The sequence below is a fragment of the Parus major genome, chromosome 2 (assembly GCF_001522545.3).
Source record: "Parus major isolate Abel chromosome 2, Parus_major1.1, whole genome shotgun sequence".
In the NCBI taxonomy this organism is placed as follows: Eukaryota; Metazoa; Chordata; class Aves; order Passeriformes; family Paridae; genus Parus; species Parus major.
The window spans coordinates 90049407-90071396 of record NC_031769.1 but is presented as its reverse complement, the minus strand read 5'-3'; the positions used below and the strand labels follow the sequence as shown (position 1 = coordinate 90071396).

Below are 21990 nucleotides of genomic sequence, written 5' to 3'. Positions count from 1 at the left end.
TGCTAAACACAGTAACAATTGCTTAGATCTACAACATATATTGATGCAGCCTAGTGCCTAATTTGCTATTGGATTGCACAGACTGTCATGTGACAGGAAGATAGTTTAAAGAAATCTGTATTAAAATGTTATTATTTAATATTTATTCACCTCCATTGCCCTGTACTGTCATTAAACCATTTTTTAAATGCTTCATTTCAAAATCATGTGAGTTTAGGTTATGAACAGCATTAGGAAAAAGAGATAGAGAAAATTACACTAAAGATATCTGACAAGAGCAGAGAAATACCAGAGGGAAAATATCAAGTCTGTCAGAAGTCATGCTTGCCAATAACTAGGGGATATGGTTTTGGAAGTATTATATATCTGACCTGCTACTTTGCAGCTAATTGCTGTATTGTAGTAGCACTGACCCTGTTCTCTTGTGGATTGTAGCCCTGCTGTGTGCAACATAACAAAATAAAAGCAAGCCTTTTCTTCAAAGATTTTACATCTGGAGATTTTTGTTTTGGTGTTGTTTCTTCTAGCTAAATTATTGTGAGATTTCTCCTCCTGGCTCCCCTAAACCAAAGCAGTTCTGGACTCTGGCCTGTAAAGAACTTTCAGCCTGAAGTAACTGTGAAGCTTGACTTGTGCATTTCTCTGCTCAGGTTCATTCATTAAATCCAGGTCATCACAGACACAGACACATTTTTATTTCAGTAAAATGGCTGCAGATATTTTTAAATAAAAATAAAATAAAATAAAGGATTTTTGGTTTTCATGTTTTCATTGGAGACTTGTGCAGTACAAAATACTGAGCAGTTTTCAGGAAGATTCACGGAAAAGTGACTTTTTTTTTTTTTATTAATTACCTGTACAATAAGTAAGGTTAGAAAGCTGAAAGACAAACTATTCCCTTTGTAGGTCTCTTACCTTCACTGTCAGTACAATCTGGTGCTAACCATTGCTCATTCCCCTGATCTGCTATGAGTCAGCTGTGTATTTAGTTAATTTTCACAGAGCTGCTCTGGATAGACATTACTAAGGGGAACATTAATATTTCTATTGAGCATTAGGACGAGAGCTAAATATTGATTTTAATTGCAAGATATGCATATTCAGCTACTCAGCTGAAGGACTTTCTTCTTAACGGTCTTGGCAATACCCTTTAGTCCCAATGCAAGGCAAAAAGGCAGCTGCACCAAGCTATGAGCACTAAAAGGCATCCAGATTTTGCTTTATACTCCAGCCTTCCAAATCAACAGGTCAATAAAATATATTCTCCTCTGTCCATTTAGAGTGTATTTGACTTTTACCATGAAAATTAAGCTTAGCCATGAAGCACATTATAGAAACTCAGTTGAAACAAATACACAATTGGTCATTAGCAAATATCCATTTGGAATGGGTTTATATTGTCTCTGGCATAAGATTACCACAATCACAGCTCTGTAAAGAGGTGAAGCACCTCTGCTAAAAGCCAGTGTGTGCTCTACAGCTTAAATCAATTTCTGCTGTACAAAAACTGATGCCAAGAGACATGTAAGGGAATATTGCACTATCTGCAACGTTTAAAAAATATCTTTGAAGTTTCCTTATGGTCATATCAGGGAAAAATTTATCCAACAAAGCCATATGGAAATGTGGTTTTGGATGCTAAAATACTGTCCATGTTTTATGGAAGATATAATAAATATCTGGTACCACTATAAACTACTTTCCCCCACCACAAAGCTCAACTATCTTCCTCTCTAATCACTATAAGATGGGACGGATGGATCCTACCATATATATGATTTGGAATCATGCAAGTTAATTGTTAAAGAGGTATGCCCTTCTGATTTCTCTTTTTGATCATGAAGAGAATTAGGAAAGAATGCAAATATATCTGTTAAAAATCAAAGGTATTATCAGAAAACGATTGGGAATTTTAACAGAATCTGAAAACTATTCAATTTTTCTAAACATCAAATTTATTAATTTTATAAAGGAATTAATTAACAATATTGTTGATATAATCTCATAAAATAATTGGGAGAGACTTGAGGAAATAATCTAGTGCAACCTCCTGCTCAAAAAGCAGGCTCAGATGTGAGTTCAATCCAGGTTGCTCATACTTTTATCCAGTCTGGCTCTGGAACCTTTTAAGGACAAAGGCTGATCAAACTCCCTGGGTGAGCTGCTAAACTGCTTCCCTTTCCTTAGTGACAACAAAATAAATTCTTTACATCCATCTTTCATTGAGTATAAAATAATAGTAAAATAATAAAGGGAGGAGCATGTGTTGCACACCACAGCTGTACTGATCATACACAGCTCCTGGGCTCGACACACACAAAGGGCTAAAGCACCTGGAGCAGCAGTGAGAAGCTACATCCAACATCCAGCAAGGACAGCCAGAACATCCCTCAGTACACCCTGGAGGTACCTAAATGCTGTCAGTGGCCAAGTTTTCTGTAGGATATTTGTGAACTGGTGCCTGTCACACAACCAGCATCTGCTTCCCCTCCTGCCTGCTGAGCCATGAGCACCAATTGCTGACTGAAGACTGGGCTGCAGGGCACTGACTGAAACCCAAGATCTAAACCATGGTACCTAACTCCTCTTTTGAAAATCTCCTTCCAAGTGCACGAAAAAAATGGAAAAATAATGTTTTTGTATTAGCCAACACAGCAAAGGAAGACATTGGAGGAGGGAGAAGGGATAACAACAAGTGTATTTACAAACAGCAACTGAAAGATGTTTGTGTATATGCTGTAAATAACCATTCCTAATCTGCACATGTGTAAAAAAGCTATTCTTATCTAAAAATTGTTTTGACTGTTGTGGAATGTAAAAAAAGGAAGCAATAAAATTGGCCAAAGACTGGACAGAATGTAACAAAAGTTAAAAAGAGGAAATTAATAATAATGACTATGAATCAAAGATCTGAAATAGAGACAGTGCAAAGGTAAGTTAAATGTATAGTAGTAAATGAATGGCTAGGACCATTAACAGAATTCATAAGGATTTATAAAAAATGTAAGTTGAGAAAAATGAATCTTAATAATGATTCATTCCTTGGAAGATGACAAATTCAATAGCAGTAAAATGTGCTTAACAAGGGGTTTTATCCAATATTTACAAAGAGATGGAAGAGTCCATCCACACCTTGCCAAAACACTGAAGAGCAGCTTATTCCAGCAGTAAGACAGAGCTCTTGAAAACTCTGTCAAGACAAGCTGTTATAATCACAGAGATCCCATAACTTACATGCAGTAGTTTTAAGAATTGATTTAGAAGTTTTTTGGACTGCTGGGCTTAATTGTTGATATTTATTGGAATTCTGGCAAAGCTCCACTTAAGATACAAAGAGGCCATATGGGAAAAGAGAAAGTGGAACAGCCCCAGTGATTACAGAGCTATTACCGTAATTTCTATCTAAGCAAATTAATGAAATGGCTGACACATGAACTCAGCCAGTAAGTGGAAAAAAAAAAAAAAAAGAAAAAAAAAAGGGATAGAAATATAATTCAAATTGCTATTATTTTTTTTTAATGGGTTTTCAAGACTGAATAAAGGTAATTACATTCATGCAGGATAGATGGATTTCTCAATAGTGTTTGTCTTAATACCGCACAGTATCATTATTTAAATCCAGAATGCTATAAAATCAATACAACAAATTATAACTGATTGAAATCTATGTGATGGATCTCTACATATAACTATTAATGAGAAGCTACTGAAAAAAAAGGATAGTTTTTAAAAAAATTCTAACTTAAGCTGTCTCAGATATGTACATTGACTTGGAGGAGATAATAACATAGCTGAAAATGATACAGAGGAAGCAGAGGGAAAGAATGGTAGACAACTCACAGAAAGACTGTTAGAGAAATCACAGAAATTTGGCCAAATGCAAGTAAATTTGCCAAGAAATAAGAACATCAGGTCATTTTAGAGTAAGAGGGATAACATATATACAAGACCCACCAAAGTTCAAGGCTTGGAAGTAAGACAAATTCAGCTTAGTAATTAGAAAGCCTCAGGAAGCAGAGGATTCTGTCAGACTTGAAATTAAGATTGAACATTATGCCAATTAATATTAGTTGAACTAATACTTTCTTTGGCTCCTAAATAAATTACAGGGTTGTTTTGGGCAGTATATCAACTATACTGAAATGTTACAATATGAATTGTTAGAGGAAAATAAATTTCTTATTCTTAGTGGCATTTATCAAGTCCCATGATGAATATGCATTATTTTTTTTCCTATCTTAGTCATGAAATACTGATATTTTTATTCTTGGCAAGGTTAGCTAAGGACAACACATTAAAAATGATGTATGAGAAATGGTCACTCTAATTAGTTACGGCTTAAAACCTCCTCAATTAGCACAAGGCAAAAGTAGGATTTCATACAGAGCAACAGTGAAGCCCAAAATATAGTTTTGCCTCAAAAGGCTGTTTCTCAGTAGCTGAGTAACAAGTACCTACAATAACATGTCAGGGACACAATGAAACAGATGCACACCTTGAGTCTAATGTTAACTCAAAGCATTATCAGGAGGAGAGGAATTAAACAGTAGACAAGACTACTATGTGTGTGATTAATAAGCAAAGCATTCTAGGAGCCCAGTCTGGCTGAGGTGAGACAAATAACTCATACCCCTCAGAAAGATGTTTGTGCACTCCCTAATAATGCACCACCAGCAAGTTTAAGATGGTGTACTTTCTATCATCCTTTGGAATAAATGAAAGAAAGGTGTTTTTCAACTATGTCTGTCTCATCAAAAATCAAAATACTGCAACTGACCAGTTGACATGCAACTAATCTAGTTGACATGGTGGTGTTCAGGCATAGGTTGGACTCAATCTCAGAAGCCTTTTTCAGCCTAATTGATCCTAATTCTGTGATGGTCAACATGTACACACAGACAGACCTTGAACTTGTATGCAGCCTTTTTGGAGCTGAACTTGAGATGGGAGAAAACAGTGAGTCCTCTATGTATGCAGAAACTGGAGAAGACTAATACATTGGTCATTAAGAAGATTAATAAAATGGTAAAAGGCAAAATTTAGGATGGTAATTTTCCTGTTATTCTGTAGTCACCTGAGGAATCTGAATCTAATAACTGAGAAGCCTTCATGCAGAGTAAGCGTTTCCTGACATTCCTTCAGAGGAAACTGAAGAATTGTGAATCTGACTTTTAGAGTTTGGTTACTTTAATGTAGAGGGAACCAGTGTATCCTGTCAAGTAAAGCCTTCCCTTATTTTGCCATTCCTTGCATTCCCTGCCCTTTCTTGCCCTTCTGTGCCCTGCCCTACCCTAAATGATTTATTCACCGCATCAATATGCTTAAGACATCAGAATGGACAGGATTGCTTTTACTTCAGGACAAAAAAGAAAGGAACTTTTTTAGGTTAACCCCATTTTTTGTATTCCCATTTTGAGACAAGAGGTCACAGTAAATAATTTTGGCCCAAGCCATTTCACCTTAAATAATGCACTGTGCCCTAATAAGCAATACTAGCTCTTAGGTATATAGCATGTTAAATTAGATGTGTATTTTGTTATTAAAAATCACAGAATTTGTTATTAGATAAACCTTTATAAAATGATACAGTAACATGAGAGGTTCTGTTTTATTGCTCTGAAGCCAAGGTGTGTATGAAACATCTTTGTGTACGAAACATGTACAGAAACATCTTTGGTGATGAGATAAAATACATCAATTCTATTGTCGTCATATCATTCATTCACTCATCATAGCAATTATTTAAATGATTCAGATGAGTACCTTCCTTTTCAATATGTAGTGATTTGTGTGTTAAGAGGGCACTGGAGTAATAAAAAGTGTGTATTTCACTGGTGGTTATGAAACACTGTGTGTCTGAAATTAGTGAGTAATGGCATAAGTAAAATAAATAAGGTATTAGTAGCACTTAGGCTAAATATTATAGATATACCACAAACTAAGGAATTCAGTAGTGAATTGGGTAATTCAAGCATGCATATATGCACATATTATTGTCAAATAATGTAATGGCATTTGCAAAATAAGTTTGCAAATCACACTTGCAGACTTAAAGAGAGTCACAAGATATCTTGTAGAAAATAGTCCAGCATACATGCTGACAAACCAATCTAGGGCAAAGGACTGGATTTGACTACTGTCTAACACCTCTTAAACTTGAAACCTCGAAGAAAGTTGCCTGAGAATGTATCTTTAAAATATTTTAACTGAAAACATTGATGACGTTATTTAAAAAACAAAAAAACCCTACCATTTGTTTGAATCCTACCATGGCCCCAGTGCTGGTCAATGCCATGGCTCCCAACTTGTGGCATCCTTCAGGACACAAATTCCTTGATGCTGTGCTACATGCCAAAGTTAATGTACATCCCGAGCTGACCAACCAATAAGACATGTTCAAGTGTGGAATCACTCCTAATTCCTGATCCCTTTGGAGGGAGCACATATGTCCTAGCTCTTTATTTCACAGCCTGCTTGGACATTCTCTGAAAAGGAGGCATCTACACATAAAGTTGTCTTTATTATTTTTTTTTCTTTTTTCTTTTTTTCTTTTTCTTTATTAAATGGGAAGTTGAGAAGGCTTCCTTTTGGCTAGTAGCTTAAGGATCAGAGCTCTCACCTGAGACATTTGATGTTAGTGCCCCCTTGCTTGAAGGCTCATCCCAGCAGAGTGGTCTGACCCTCAAAGCAACTGTTTAGAATTTAAAGAAACAAAACTTGTCACCCCTCCCTGCTGAACCTCTTATTGGATATTTAAAGACTTTTCAGCCTGAAAAATGCAGCACAAAGAGGAGCAGGACTCGTCAAAGCAGTCATACATGGAGGAGAGGAAAGAAGAAGACTCCAGGCACCAGCAGCTCCCTCTGGGCATCAGCAGCAGCCATGCCAAGTGGAAGCAGCTGGTTCAATCTTTCCCCGGTGTCCTAATGAACCAGCATGCTCCAAATGCACAGAACAGATTGACCCCTTCAGGCAGTGTAGAATAATGTCTATCAGGCTTAGGATCCAGATGGGGCTCAAACCAAGATAGGTGTTCTGCTGGTCAGTGCTGTCAATATCAGATGTTTTCAAAAACCTTCAGGCTCAGGAGTTTTTAATCACTAATATTCACCTATACAGTTTCTTTTTTCTTCATATTATCAAGCCTCAGAATTCCTGATTCCTGAGGCCTGTTTCAGTTACTAAATCTTTTTATGGAGATGAGCCTCAGCAACAAAAAGGTTATTTTGATTCAGGCCCCAGATTAATCCGCATCTCATGACTATTCCTCAAATACATTAGCAACTAAGAAGCAAACATCTTGGACAACCTAGTTCTACCTTTTTGGAGGACCTACAAGAATCTGGATGATTTGACTTCTTTATTTACAAAGTTGTCTCATTTATTGATCCATCTTTTCACTACTGAACTTCTGTTTGTAGTATATCTATAATATTCAGCTTAAATGCTACTGATGTCTTATTTATTTTATGTATGAATATATCCACATATTACTATCTAATGAACAGATGTGATTATAGAAGTTGCACTTGAGGCAGTTTTTACTCACTCCCAGCCATCAGGAAAGCAAGTATAATTCAGTTCATGCCTATCAGTAAATAGCAGCTTGCAGTCAGTGCTGTGCAGAAGAAGCTGTGCTTACCATCAGCAGCCCTTTGTAAGCATAGACAATCCCAAGCCAGATGGTCATGTGGGTGTTTTCGCAGTGCTCCAAGATTGGTCGGATGGAGATATCTCTGCCCGCAGGGTCCGGCTGCAAGAAGAAAAGGTGAAACATTTGGACTTAGATTTCCTTTCACACATCAGTGGTACCCTATTTTCAGTAGATTGAGGATGTGTAGGATATAGAGTGGACAGCATAAGAGTAACATGTGATGAGAGCAGACCAATGAACCTGCAGAGAAATATGGTGAAAAGCAAGGATCTGAGGAAACAGCTGCTTGATAGCTGCTACCTGGTGAGGTCACATCTACTGCAAACCTGAAAGAAAATATCTGAAGTCACTCTGTATTTAACAGTGTCAGTCATATTTATCAGCTTTAGGACATCTACTTTTTCTATAAGGCAAACAGTTTGAAAGCACAGGCATGAAAAATAATGTATTTAAATTTCTCTTTCACCTGCAGTTCTTGTGTCACTGGAAAATGGCTGATAAACAATTTATGAAGCATTGCTGTGTTTCAGGTGGTTTTTCATTGATAACCATGAACTAAATCAAAGACCATTTCCTATGGAAAACATACCAGTAGCTTAGGAGAGATCATAAATCATTATTATTATTATTAATAAATAATAATAATAATAATAATAATAATAATAATAATAATAATAATAATAATAATAGTATTTTAGAGCCAGTGATTACCCTTGCAAAATGAAATATTGCTGGAAGCTTTGCAGCTTTCCATTTGTTTTGAAAAGGAGATTGTATAATATTGCAGAATCAAGAGGGCTTGGAGGCTATTAGAACTGTTTGTATGAAGGAGGAGCAATAACGAAGATAACGAAGACTCAGAGAAGTCTGCAAGGACCACCCCTTGGCCTACTCACTTTTTGTTTTTAATGGACAGAGGAAAGAACAAAAGGGGCTACCAGCTACTATGCTTTGTACAATTAGGAAAGATATTTCTAAAGGAAAGATATTTAGGAAATGGTCTGGTCAAACTTCTAGACTGCTTGTTAATGGTGTACATTGTAAAAGAACACAAGGATCTTGTATATGATTCTAAGAGAACTTGTTTTGTTTATGTACTGCAGAGCACTCCTGCCATTGGCTATTCTGAGATGCATGTACCTACATTCTGCTGTGTTTACAGAAAATGCTGGAATACTGGAAACTATTTTTCCTTTCTACTTTGAAAGACTGGATTTGAACTTCAGCCAAACTAAGAACAACCCAGACGTAGCTTTCTGTACCTGGTTTTCCCAGTGGGTTTTTCAATTTTCCTTTTATATGAATAACAAATGTAAAAGTCTCATGCATAAATATAATGATTATTATATAAGGAAAAATAATGCTTTCACCAACTGAAAAGTAGAGTTGTACATGGAAGGACTTTGGGGAGATTTGAATAATTTCCTAAAGCCTATTTTTGTTTCTCCTGATGATGTATGACTTCTGCTATCTATTTCAGTGGTCACAGAAATTATCTTCAGTTCACTTTCTTCCACTGGTGTTTTTGAATGTGAGGCATTTCCCCTGGTCTCATACACTGTAAAAAAAATAAGAAAACCCAAACAACCTTGTGTTATGATGCACTGCACGTGAAACTATTCACAATTTTCTTTGCAAAGCCCTCATTAGGCAAGACATTAACATTTAAAGCCATTTCCTACCTTGAACTTCTGTAGAAATCCTAAATGGAAAAATAAAGCTCTTGGAAAAAAAAAGGTGTCCTAAAATAAAATAAGATAAAAAGCAAGGCAGCAATATTAACTCTCCCAAAGAGCTTATGACTCCATCCTAATGGTTGTTGATGGCAGGCAAACAACCATTAGCTGAAGAACTGAAATGACTGCAAGCATTAAGTGCCATCACAACAAATGTTTGTCTGGGGATCAGTTGAACTACCTCATTCTCCCTGATCAATGACAGAAGCCCAGTGCTAAAATTTAGGTGCACTGAAAGCACATTTTCATGTCAAAGTTACAACCCAATATGTTTAACATCATTTTTTCCTGCTATGTAATAAACTTCATAGGACAAATCCTTCACACTGAGCTCTGAATGTGTTGCTGAAGTGTCACCAGGACTGCACTACAGAGAAATTTTTCTAAAATTCTAAATTACATCTAAGCCTGCCAAAAGCTCCCTCTCTCATGGTCTGGAATTACAGAAGTGACATAAAATTTAATATTTTGATCATCAGAGTACTTTCTTTTATTTTTCCTCCTTCACACCAGTAAGCCAGTGCAGGACTGTCTCTTTGTTTCCCTAATTCCACATCTCTCCTGCCATGTTCTTCCATTTCAATTTCCCACTTTTCTGAAGCAAGAAAGTGCATAAATAATGAGGACTTTCACCTGGTGTGATGCATGATGTCATGTGGTTTTTTTTTTTCTTTGTTCCTGGGTTGAAAACTAATCACACCTGTACTGAAGGGTTCTTCCACTTTTAAGTAACTATAAGTAATTCAAATAATTCCCTGTTTTGAGTACTATTACTGAAATGATAACTCCTGTTTGGTTTGTGGCAGATTATATGTTTATATAATTTTATATAATTTATGTATTCTCTAATGAAAATTTATTTCAAAACTGGAAAATATATGTCCATTCATTACATACTATTCGAGAATAAACATAATTTCCTTAGTAGGAAGATTGTCAGATTTTATGAGGCATGATAGTTCAAAATTGATGTTAATTGAGTAAAACGGTGTGTTCAGATTTTCTTTGTGAGATAGGAAAATCTTGTGAAGTGTTCTAGGTAGAGCAGGGAAAGAGAGAATACTGATTGAAGCAAAAGTGTACATGGGGCAGCACTTCTTTCAAAAGACTTTTGAGACCTTCAAGGTGGTACTATTTTAAACAAAATCTGCTGAGGTCCTGTGCATGTGGGGTTAAATGGTGGCAGGTATCAGTAATTTTGAAGTGAACAGATTTTGCTGATTACTTATCGCTACGGCAAAATGACATTCCTGTTCTACTGCTTTTAATTTCCCATTCTGTTTCTTCACTGATTTTGCATGAATTAACTAATCATAGCAAAAAGCTGGGTTAAAAAAACATATGATATTTTCTGATGTCAAAAGAATTTTTGAAAACTCTACAATTACAGCTGAATGGGGCACTTGACTGACCTCTCTAATCATCCACCATTTGTGCACTTTGTTATTGCTTTAGAGAGGATGACAACATAAATGCTACCAGTGATTATATATGTACTGGAAATTTGCCCTTTCCTTTTATAGAAAACAATCTCAATGCCCTTCAGATGTCATTCTCAAAAGCCTGAAGACCTCCTATCTTGTGATTAGGCTGAAGCTTTCCTACCTCTTCTGAAACCTAATAAGGTTTCTGACATTGACATCAATTTCTGGAGTGCTTTCAGCAGTTGAACATAAATAGTTTAATCTGTTCACTTCATACAAGGGCTGTGTACTATCACCACTAAAATGCTTGTTTTACATGAGATCTGTTAGGTCTAGAAAGGAACCCAAACCAGTAAACAGATTACCCACAGAATGCTGATATCCCCTCTGTGTGTGTGTGTTTAAGCTATTAGTCAATTCTGTAGTTCTGTTGCTTTTTCATTTTCTGGGAGGGCTGGCAGATCTTTGTCATAACAGGTGAGTGATGGCCTAGGTGGGAACTGGGAGAGTGAGAAGTAAAGCTCAAAACTACAAGGAACCATTGGGGAAAGCTGCTTTTTATTTTCAGTGTATCTTTGACTTATCTTGTGTCTTTATTGCTATTCCTTTTCTGTAGCTTCACAAAGGTTTTTAAAGGAGGAAGGGTCTAGGTGGGTGTGGAACATAAGGTAAATAGTTGCACCTTCTGTTTACCATGTTTAAAGGAAACTGTGTTTCCCGCAGTATAGGAAAATGCAGGATCATACTCTTCTCTCACACTGTTAAAATGGCCTTCATGTACCATCCCACTCTGTTTTATTTTCCCTTTAAATGTCTTCAATTGAACTGGCATAATGTCTGTATACTACAGCTAGTTTGCAGTGTGAATTAGCTATCTCTGGCATCTTCAATTTGGCACATTTAGCAGTCATATGGAGCTTACATGTGATTCCTTGTCTTAAAACTCAGACTTTGCTAAATTAGAAGATTGTTCTTATTTCTTAAATTCACTCTTTTTTCTTTTTTTTTTTTTCCTCCCCCAAGGATAATTATAGTTGGATTATACTCTGAATTCTGCAAAGGTGTTTCATAAAAGGACTCAAACAGTTTGAGCACGCAGTGTGAAATTGAGAGCCAGGATCTTAATTACTGATGAAAAGAGAAGGATCAGACAATGTCAACTTTTTGATTACTTAATAATTTGTAGGTATTTTTAGAGCAAAACAGCTGATATGAACAGTGATATGAAGAAGAGATTTTCCAGGAAATGGATCTCTTTTTTTTCATGTATTTTTTTTTTTTTTTTTTTTTTTTTTTTTTTTTTTTACTTTGTGTAGTCATACTTTCCACTAATGCAAAATAGGAATGGCTATACTAAGCTAGGGTAGCTCATTTGGAATGTCTTCCAATTAAAAATTTGGTATGCAACCTAGAATAATAAGCAACCTTGTTTGTCTTTGTTGATACCTGAGCTTAGTTCTGGGTGCATTACAGATCCCACTATATGTCACAGAGTATCTCAGCAAAGCGCAAAACTGTTACTGAATTCTTGCAGTCCAGCGATCAATTTAATTTCCCTTCAATGCTAATTGAGAACTTCAGACATTTCTGTAACATTCTAATGATTGAAAGATGAACTGTGAAGTGTTTCAGGACACAAACTCTCTTACATAAATCTGAACACGCAATCCTTGCCTCTGTGACATGAACTAAAGGGTATCTTTAGGTTATCCAGGGGGATTAAAGGGTATTTTCTGCTTCATTCATTTTCTCGTTATACTGAAATCCAGTTCACCATCCCACCTGAGTCAATGGACTGGACTTTAAGCATTGTCTGGCTTCACAAACACTTCAACAATTAAACTATTCCCACAATTTAATATATCAATATATATGTTTATATTGTAACTCCTAAAAAATCTTAATTCCAAGGAGTATTTTAGTCTGAGACAATGATTCAGTAATGGTTAGCTAGCAATCATGACACAACAAAATGACACTTCCTGGAATACCAACATGAATAACCTCTTTTTTTTTATTCAGTCACTTTTCTCAATTTGGTTTTCTAAAAAATAAAGAAAATGCAAGCCATGTAAAGCCAAGGAAAAAGTAGTGATACATTTGCCTTCAAGGATACTGATGTTGCTATTTTACATCCTTCAACTTGTTACATATACAGAATCCAGGCCTAAATTTCCAAGGGAATGGGAGCAAAGAAAGTCAGGAAACCTGCCCTCCTCTCCTAAATATATTAGAGATAACCACTGTAATTCCTATTATCCCCAAAAGCTAAGCTTTGATAATACAGACATAGTGATATAACCCTGCAATATGTCTAAAATAAACCTACTTTTTAGGTCCCCATCTGCCTCTTGTACAAATAATTCCATAAATTAGTCAGCATACATACTGTAAATTAGTCTGATTTAAAGATGACAAAATGCCAGAAGAGCTATTTATAAACTTTCACACCATGAATTTGTCCATACATTGATTTGTAGAGAAAATCTCCCATCAGCATTATTTATAACATCACTTAATAACTTAATAACTTTTATTTTACTTAATAACTTTTATTTTCCTGTGGTGATGGTTCATTTTTGTTTAAATGAAACTGTTTTCTGAGACTCGAAAGGCTCCCAGAGATTTCTTGCTATTTTTATTACTATCATCTCCTAATACAAACAGTTTCATTTATTTGTATTAACATAAAATGCAAAATAGTAGTTTAGACTGAGTCAAGAAGCCGCGGTGATCCCTGCAAACAATCACAGATGAGCAAATGAAAGGGACAAGTCAAAATTCTCTTGAATCATTGAAACTTTGAGAGTTTCAAACAACTGTGACTGAGTCTTCCCCCTCTGCACTCAGCTATTGCTTCAGTAGAAATTTTACATCATGCTATTTCCTCAGAGAATGTTGCCCCAATTGCATATCTAGTGAGGGGATGATGAAATGTTTCTGTGTATGAGCATGGAGACAGAGGGACAAGTGTTACAAAGACTCAATAAAGCACTCTCAGCAGTCGAACATGTGGTTTTCTTTGAAGGGAGGGCAAGGGGCCAAGACACATAAGAAAAGTAGGTCAGAGGAATGAGGAGCTCTGTTACTGCCCAGACCCTCTTGCACTGTACAGACTCTTCCAGAAATGTACAGTATCAGCTTATAAGAAGAATATTTTCCCCTCCTTTCTTGTGAAGCTGCCCAGAACTGTGGTTCACAACCCAGACTTCTAGTGTTTTTTTCCTTTCCTAGTTAGATTTCCTGCTATGCTGAAGGCCGTGCCCAGCATTCCTTTTGGTGGCTGGAGAAATTCAATGCCTCCTTGCTTATGGTAATGGAAACTGACAGCATTCTTGGGAAGGACAGCAAAGGCAGAAAGGAGAACAGTAGAGTGAAACCCCAGGACAAACTGTTTGGGTGGCCCCAGCTGGAACCAAGGTAGAGGCTGTTTTTGTAATTAATTTCCTAGTGGGTAGACTTTGAGTTGGAAGCAAGGATATGACTTACTGCCCATTATGTGGCACTCAGAGAAACAGGATTTAACATTTTTATTTTAAGTAAGCCAGACTTGCACCCAACAACTAACAGAATCTGTCATCAGTTGCTTCTTCCTATGAGAAAAATCAGGTCCTCAATTGTGCCCCACAATTTGGGTCAAGGAAGACAACAACCTCACCTCTACAATTGTCTCATATTTTCTGCTTAGTGCTATAATTCCCTTGATTTATGGATTCTGGAAATATTTATCATATGCTTATTTGCATTGTAGTGACACCAAAAAAAACCCCAAGTGGACACCAATTTAATTCAGAAAAATCCATTCTCTAAGAGGATTTAAAAACATATATATCATGTGTGGGAGAAGAGAGAATCATAAAGTAGGGTTGTATGACACTTTCAGAGGCAATTGTCAGCAGAGACCACTGCCACCCTATGCAGGCACTGATAAATGAATAGTTTCTGGGCTGTGGCAAATTTAAAAAAAAAAAGATTATTTCTCAACATTAAGGACCATTTTAATTTCCTCACTTGTCCTTTTATATTCTCCAAAATGATAAGATGATGGTCCATCAACCTATTGGAGGATTTTCCTGCTATTTTTATGACTGCACTAAAATGTAATCGAGGAACTGCTGTAGAAAGGGGAGGTCTTTGTTTTCAAAAATTTTGAGCAGAATCTTAAATTTCTAAATCCTAATATCAGCTTAATAAGTATATTCCATAATTTCATCATGATAATTGAAGCAGAAACACCTAATTCTCTTCCATAAATCCTTCTAAAAATAGGTAATTCAACTTCCCCAACACAAAAGCTGCTTTCTCTTAAAATCTTCAATCAATTCCCAGTTTCTTGTTGACAGTCAAACATAAGGTGCATCTCAATATACAGAAGTACATGAAAACATTTGTCTTTCTTAAAAAATTTTGAAGATTTTGATTTTTTTCTCCCACCTTGAAACATTAGTAATCTCTCAGATATAAACATTTTTACATACAATTTTCATGCAAAAAATGAGTGGATGAATAAATCAGTAAAGGTCAGGTCAACAGAAATATTTTGATTACTTCAGAAGATTTGATTTGGTTTTGACCTTTTAAAATTGATAACCTTCTTTGATATAACCTAACTTCATTTTGATAAGAAAGGTCATGTTGAATTCAAAAGAGATGTTCTTTAGTTAGCAAAGGTCAAGAAGAATATTTTAGCCCTTTGATACCAAAATAATTCTGCGTGGGGAAACTGACTGAGATTACCTTTTTTATTACAAGTATATGAATCTTATGGCTACTCCATGTTTTCTGAGAAAAGTATCTCAATGCTTTTGGAATATCATCAACAATTAGCTTGTAAATCCGTGGTCTTGATGGATTACTTCAGAAGATTCATGCTTTCCAATATAACTGATCCCATATTACAGCAGTGACACCAAAGACTGAACCAAACATCTTTGCAACTCTTACAGGCACAATTATACCAGCAAAGTTTACAGGTGAAGGCAGGTGATTAAAGGTGTACAAAGTATGCCTTTATCTTCTGTAGAGTCCCGTTTCAGCAGTGAAAAATGTAAGCCTAAAAAAACTAAAATTATACTTAGAATCTTAAATCAATGTCTGTCCTGTTTTAAAGAAAGACTCTGAAATGAGGCTTAATATTTCATAGTTGTATTGACATTAGAGTTAAATGAGACTGTCTTTCTAACTGTCTCATCTTCAGTAAAACACAGAATATAGATTTTCATTGCATTAACTCCAGTATGAAATAAAACATCTCTTTTAGAAAAAAACCATCCTGTGACAATAAACCTATATAGCTCTTGGTGAGCCAATTGTATTGACTTCAGAAAAAATAGCCCTAATTTTGGTTCTGATTTCTAAAATGAATTATCAGATTCCTTTAGTTCTTACTATGTTTTGTCTACTGAATTGAAAGGCTGCGTAAGAAAATTCTGTTGCTGTGCTGGTATTTACAGATTTTGGCCCAGAAAGCTCTTAATGTATTTCATAAACTACGTCTTGAGCTGGTGTTTCATTGCCAGCATGTTTTATCTTTCTTTAACATGCTGTATTGGTCTTCACTGGACCATTGGACCAGCACATTTCCTGAAATCTAAAGAGTGGAATGGAGTATGCTCAGCTGATCACAGCTGCCCTACAGACATATCCAGGATTAACATCACTGTGACACCCCATGTCAAGTTAGACCAAAGTGTACACACGTAACCAAAGATGCCACAAAATCTCTCCATTTTTCTTTTCTCTATTCTAAATGAATACAGAAATGTGAAGATAGCTTGAAAGCTATAGAAAAGAAAAAAGATAATCTTGAAATCTTACTCTTGTTCAGTATTTCTCTTGATTTCATAGGAGCAGTTGACATGAGTGAGAACCCATAATAGTTGCATTAAACTACCTTAAAAGCTACATGCCCCCAAAACACAAAAAGAACAGCAGTTACAGGGATTTTTGATTTTTCCATTACATTTTTCTTCTGTAAATAGCTATTTTCAGTGTTGCCACTTCTATTGACGTTATTCGCAGTAAAGCAGGTAGTCATGGGAATTTTTTCTTTCTCGCAGTTCAGTAAAACTTTTATGCAACATTTTTCTTAAATAATTTATTTTCTTTCAGCATCTGTCAGAACAGATTTCATTTAACACAAGTCTACCACACACTTTAAATGTTGCAGGTCCTTTGCTCTGGTATACAACAGAAGAATGTTCAGTTGAAAAAGCAAGACAACATGAAACAAAACCTAGCAACCATAAAATCCATTCTATATTTCCATAGATTTTTTTTTTACATTGTTAAACTCTAAATCATATAGGTTTTCTTTTGTTTTTGAAGCATACATATGATAAATATATATACAGATATATCTATGTAACACAAGCAGATAACTCTGAACCTACTCTGCCTTGAAATTTACACATATTCTTGATATTAGTACAATTGCTTATTCTTAAGGTGATGTTTCTGAGAATTCTTGCATTAGAAGATCTGGAAAACACAAAATGCTTATTTTTTTCAAGCTAGAAAGTTATAGGAAGCATTGATCTGATGAGTTTCCATTTCTTTTCTATAGATAAATATACAGTGTATATCCATAGTTTTACACTTTTTCTCTTGTCATCTGAACTTGAAGTTATCCTGGAAGATAGAGATGATCTTACCTACAAGCATCTTCCCAGTACAGGTGTACATGCTGTGTCAGGTGTCAGCATGTTTCAGGAAACTGGATTGTTCCAGTGTTGGAAGCAAAGCCTGTAAGCTTTACTGGACTCCAAGCATGCCTTGAGGTGATTATTTCCATGGTAAAGTGCTTCCTCTAAATCTATCCATAATTTTTTTAATAGGGTGCAGTTAGCAATTTTATCATTCCTCCTGTTATTTTTTCAGGGATGTCTATTCCATAGTTTTATTTTGACAGGTGAGGGTGTGTAATTCTTCTAGAGCACCTCCAGAGCTGACATGAAAGCCCTTAAAAACTCTTTCTCAGCATAGCCCCTGACAGCTTACATTTACACCCAAATTTTAATTTCTGAGATCAAGGCATTGAAGAGAAACAGTAAGGGCTTGATGCCTTTGTTCTTGACACCACTTTTCACATCTCACTGAGAGACCAGCAGAGGACGAGATAAGCACAGGGAGACAGGCATTATCAGCATGAGGGCAGGAAAAGCAGCACATTTCTGAGCAGTGATGGCTGGTGTCAGCCTGGTTTGTCTGACTTGGCACTCACCTCCTTTGCAGTGTTCACCTACAGCCACTCACCAGCCTGTCACGCACTTCAGAACAAGCCCTTCTGTTTGAGATATCTGAGCAATTATTATGCTGTCCCCATCTCCTCTTTGAGGCTGCAGTGTGGCAGGGCTTTAGGAGAGGCAGGAGGTGTGACCTTCTGGCACTTTGCACTGGGCTGTGTGTGGCAGTGCTGGAGGGCTCCTTGGAGCAGGACCAGCCAAAACAGCCGGGTAAGCAGCAGTGGTGTGGCCCCAGGAAATCTCAGTTTTGCTGATGTGCTTTGAGGAGCTGAGGAAACTGCAGAACAGAGCCCTTAGTTGATTCTCCCTAAAGTAAATCCACACTGAGAACCCTGGAGCACCTACGGTAAGAGCCAAGTGATCCAACTCAGTATGATGAGATGTCTTAGTCCTCTGCTAGAGTAAGATTTCCTACCACTGAGAAACTGAAGCTTGAGGTGGTATTCACAACTCATCTGAGGCTTGAAAAAGTGTCAGCAGTGACAATTCTTGGTCACTTGGTCTTGAGTTTCTATACAGCAGAGTAGACTTTTGGTAAATACTCAGAATTTTAAGTAAGAATCTCACAAATACATCAAGGACCTTGGGAGAAATCCTGATTCCTAATGGAATGAGGGAAATACAGAAAACTCAAGAAGACTGAAACTTCAGACCATTCTGGCTCAAGAAGACTGTGGGGAAGAAAGGAAACTGTGGTGAACACTTTTGCCTGCCAAATTAAGAAAAAAGGGAAGAGAGAGCTAATGCAAAAAATGGACAGGTTCACATGATCCCCCTAAACAGCATTTCCTTCTGTCACCAAGTGGGATATGAACTGACTCAGCTTCAATCCCATACAGGATCCCCCAGTTAACACATGTAAACCAACATATATAAACTAAAAAAACCAAAGAATTCTTTCTGCAGCCTGATCAATATTAATAAACAAAGTATCTCTTAATGAACTTTTGTAAAAGTAATTTTTTCTTTTTGAAATATGTTTGTGAAAGTAAATGGTTATTTCCATGGCAACAAAGACTACAATCACCTTGATATTGCCTTATGGATACATCAGTCATTCAATACAACAAATTAAACAATAGCAATTACTGGTTAGACATGGAAAACTGCTTTCTTAGGGGGTGGTTGAAGGCTATGAAATCTACCTCTGTGTGAATCAGAAACTATATTATAATTATTATAGAAACAGGAACTCCTATAGAGGCAGAATACAAATGTAGTGTTTTGAGCTTGACTTAACAAAATCTTAATTTGAAAAATACCCATCCAATATTACCCTCCAGGGATGAATGGATAGGGAAAGACATGTGAAAGTTTTTCATACATTTGTTTATGAATAGACAAGTATATCCAGCACTGAGCAGTGATAGGATATACTCAATGGGATGAACAAGTGTAAAAATTTGAGCAGACCATGATTTAGCTAACCTGTTAAAACACAGGGAATTATATATATCAGATAGTGAATAAGTAGCATGGTTTGTTTGCATACAATTGAGAGATTGGAAAATTTACTGTTTATGAAAAATTTTAAAAGCACCATCAAAGGTGTACTCACACTATTTTTTTCAGGGAAAAATCCAAACAAATGCTTACCTTAAATTTCAAAATATTGCAGTTTTACCAGGACTTCTAATCACAGCTGAAAGTTACATGAAACCATTCTGTACAGACAGTTTATGACAGCATTCCTCAATTAAATAGAAACATCTTACAAAATAATTCTTTTCTGTAGTAATTTGGACAAATTGTGGAACAATTGATTAAGAGTAACTGAATGTAGTATTTCAAAAAGAGAGAGTCCCAATTACACAATTTGCATGTTAAATTGTACCTTAGCACCAGATGAGAAAACTCTCACAAAATGTCCCTATGCATTTAAGTTTTTATGGAGGCATATTAACTTCTTACCGTTCTTTAAATACCCTTTTTCCCCTGAAGACATGAAGTCTGTGGTATCTCGATTCCTGTATCTGCTAATTATGACTAAATAAAAGGTTTCATTTTTCAATGTATTTTTAAATACACTGCTTTCAAGAATTGTATCAAATATAATAGTCACAATATGCAATTTGGGTTGACTCACAGGATCATGAGTCTAAACATTGAGATATGCATTGCTCATGTGTGAATCAAATCAAACCCTGAGGACCAACATCTCTTGTGACAAGCAATAAGAAGCTTCCTCCAATACTGGCTGATCTATATTAGCTGTGCAAATATGTTCTTTTTAATTAACTAGCATGCAGATGTTATAGTTCAATTTCTATTCCCAACATATTTTCACAAGTATGAGCTCTTGTACTCTCTTTAATAGGCTCTATGTTTGCCAAAATAGTCTCCAATGAATCCACTAACGTTTAACTCCATGGTTAAAATCATTTGCCTATGCCACGGGTTACAAAGACACAGCCTATTGCTTACAGATTGAAATCAAATCCACCAGGTACCATTTGTTGCTTCTGAGTTTTGTTTTTTTTTTCAGAGCACTTTACTTAATGGACAATTAATATAAATAAATACCTGAAATTCCCTGATAGAATAAAACCTGCCTATATGGAGATAGAAACACTGGCATCTCCTAGCCTCCTAGGTTTATCTGCACATGTGAATGGCTATCTTCAACCCTTAGATTTCCAGCATTATCTAAATGAAAAAAAAAAAAAGAGAAATGATAAATTCTCAGATGAAGGACATGACTGAATGTACTTTTTTTCTTACCATCATTGTGTCATTTTTTTTTAATGCATGATGAGCACTCACATCTGTACAAAATAGTGTTTAAAATGGGTGTGAAAGACAGGCAGGTTCAGGCCGTGTTAGCAGAGGAATTTATTTTGTGTGCATGGGCAATGGCAAACAAACAGGGTATGATGCTATTAAACTTATCCATTAAAGTGGCTGTCCAGCAGGGTTAATGTGTCTTTGCTAAAGGGTGCAAAAGGGTGTGTTTTTCTAGCTCTGCAGAGAAGTGCAGTTCAGAGTATATTATTGTTTTGGATCCAGCAGCCATAGCTAAAAATTGATTATTGTAGTTGTTCATTCCTGTCAGGCAGCTGCTGGGGTGGGAAGAGCACCTACTGTAGCTGTAGCAGGCCTTCCCTAAGGTGGATGGGAATCTTACTTTTCATTTTAGTGAAGTCAAGATTATGCCTGTGATTTTTTACATCTTTCAAACCCAACAGGATTCCTACAACTGCAACTCTGAGTCATCACCTGCAGCACTGCCTGGGCTGGGCACACCTATTCAAAGCCCTCCAGCCTTGTTACCCACCAGTGGATAGAGCACATCAGGCACACTTTTGCAGCACTTCTGATGTAGTTCCACTGAAAAAGTGAAACTAAATCCCAAGTGCACAATCCCAAATCAAAATGCTGATGCAGGCAGGCAGACAGACAAACATATATTTCCTTGAGGAGGGAAGACATGTCATAAGTCAAGGCTTAGATTAAACTGAATAACTTGATTATTACAGGTGCATGCACATTTGTATGTGTACAGTTTCACATGACATATCTCTGACACAGATATTTTTAAGAGGAAATTGACTTTTAAGAAGCTGCAATTTGAAGGCTTAGAGTTTTTCTTTTCATTTACATTAGAATGCTGAACTATAATTTAACAAGAAGATCAAAACAGAAAACTGAACCACCTTACAGAAGCTGTCTTGCAAGCATGAAGAGAGACTCAAAATGTTTCTTCAAATTGCAGTCCTCAGGCTGTTTGGACTGTGTCAGCATCACCACAGACAGAAACCTGGAGGGATATTTTGGCTATACCCTCTCTCTAGATCTGTGCTTTTTTAACTTGTGTCAAACAGTGATAGCAAACTATCAAGTATGGTAAGGCTGATTTGTGAGGGTAGCTCCCATGTACCCTAGTACACAGCACCAGTCACTCCTGGTAGTGCCTTACAGGCATTGCACCCAGC

The 21990-nt window shown here is 36.4% G+C and overlaps 1 protein-coding gene across 1 annotated transcript in view; it reads right to left on the bottom strand.

Moving 5' to 3' along the window:
- Window positions 1–21990, bottom strand: part of GABBR2 (gamma-aminobutyric acid type B receptor subunit 2) — a 456189-nt gene that overhangs the window by 31765 nt on the left and 402434 nt on the right. Inside the window, exon 15 of the mRNA XM_015618642.3 lies at window positions 7643–7753. Within this exon, the coding sequence (XP_015474128.1) occupies window positions 7643–7753 (111 nt within the window). The remainder of the gene's footprint in view (window positions 1–7642; window positions 7754–21990) is intronic.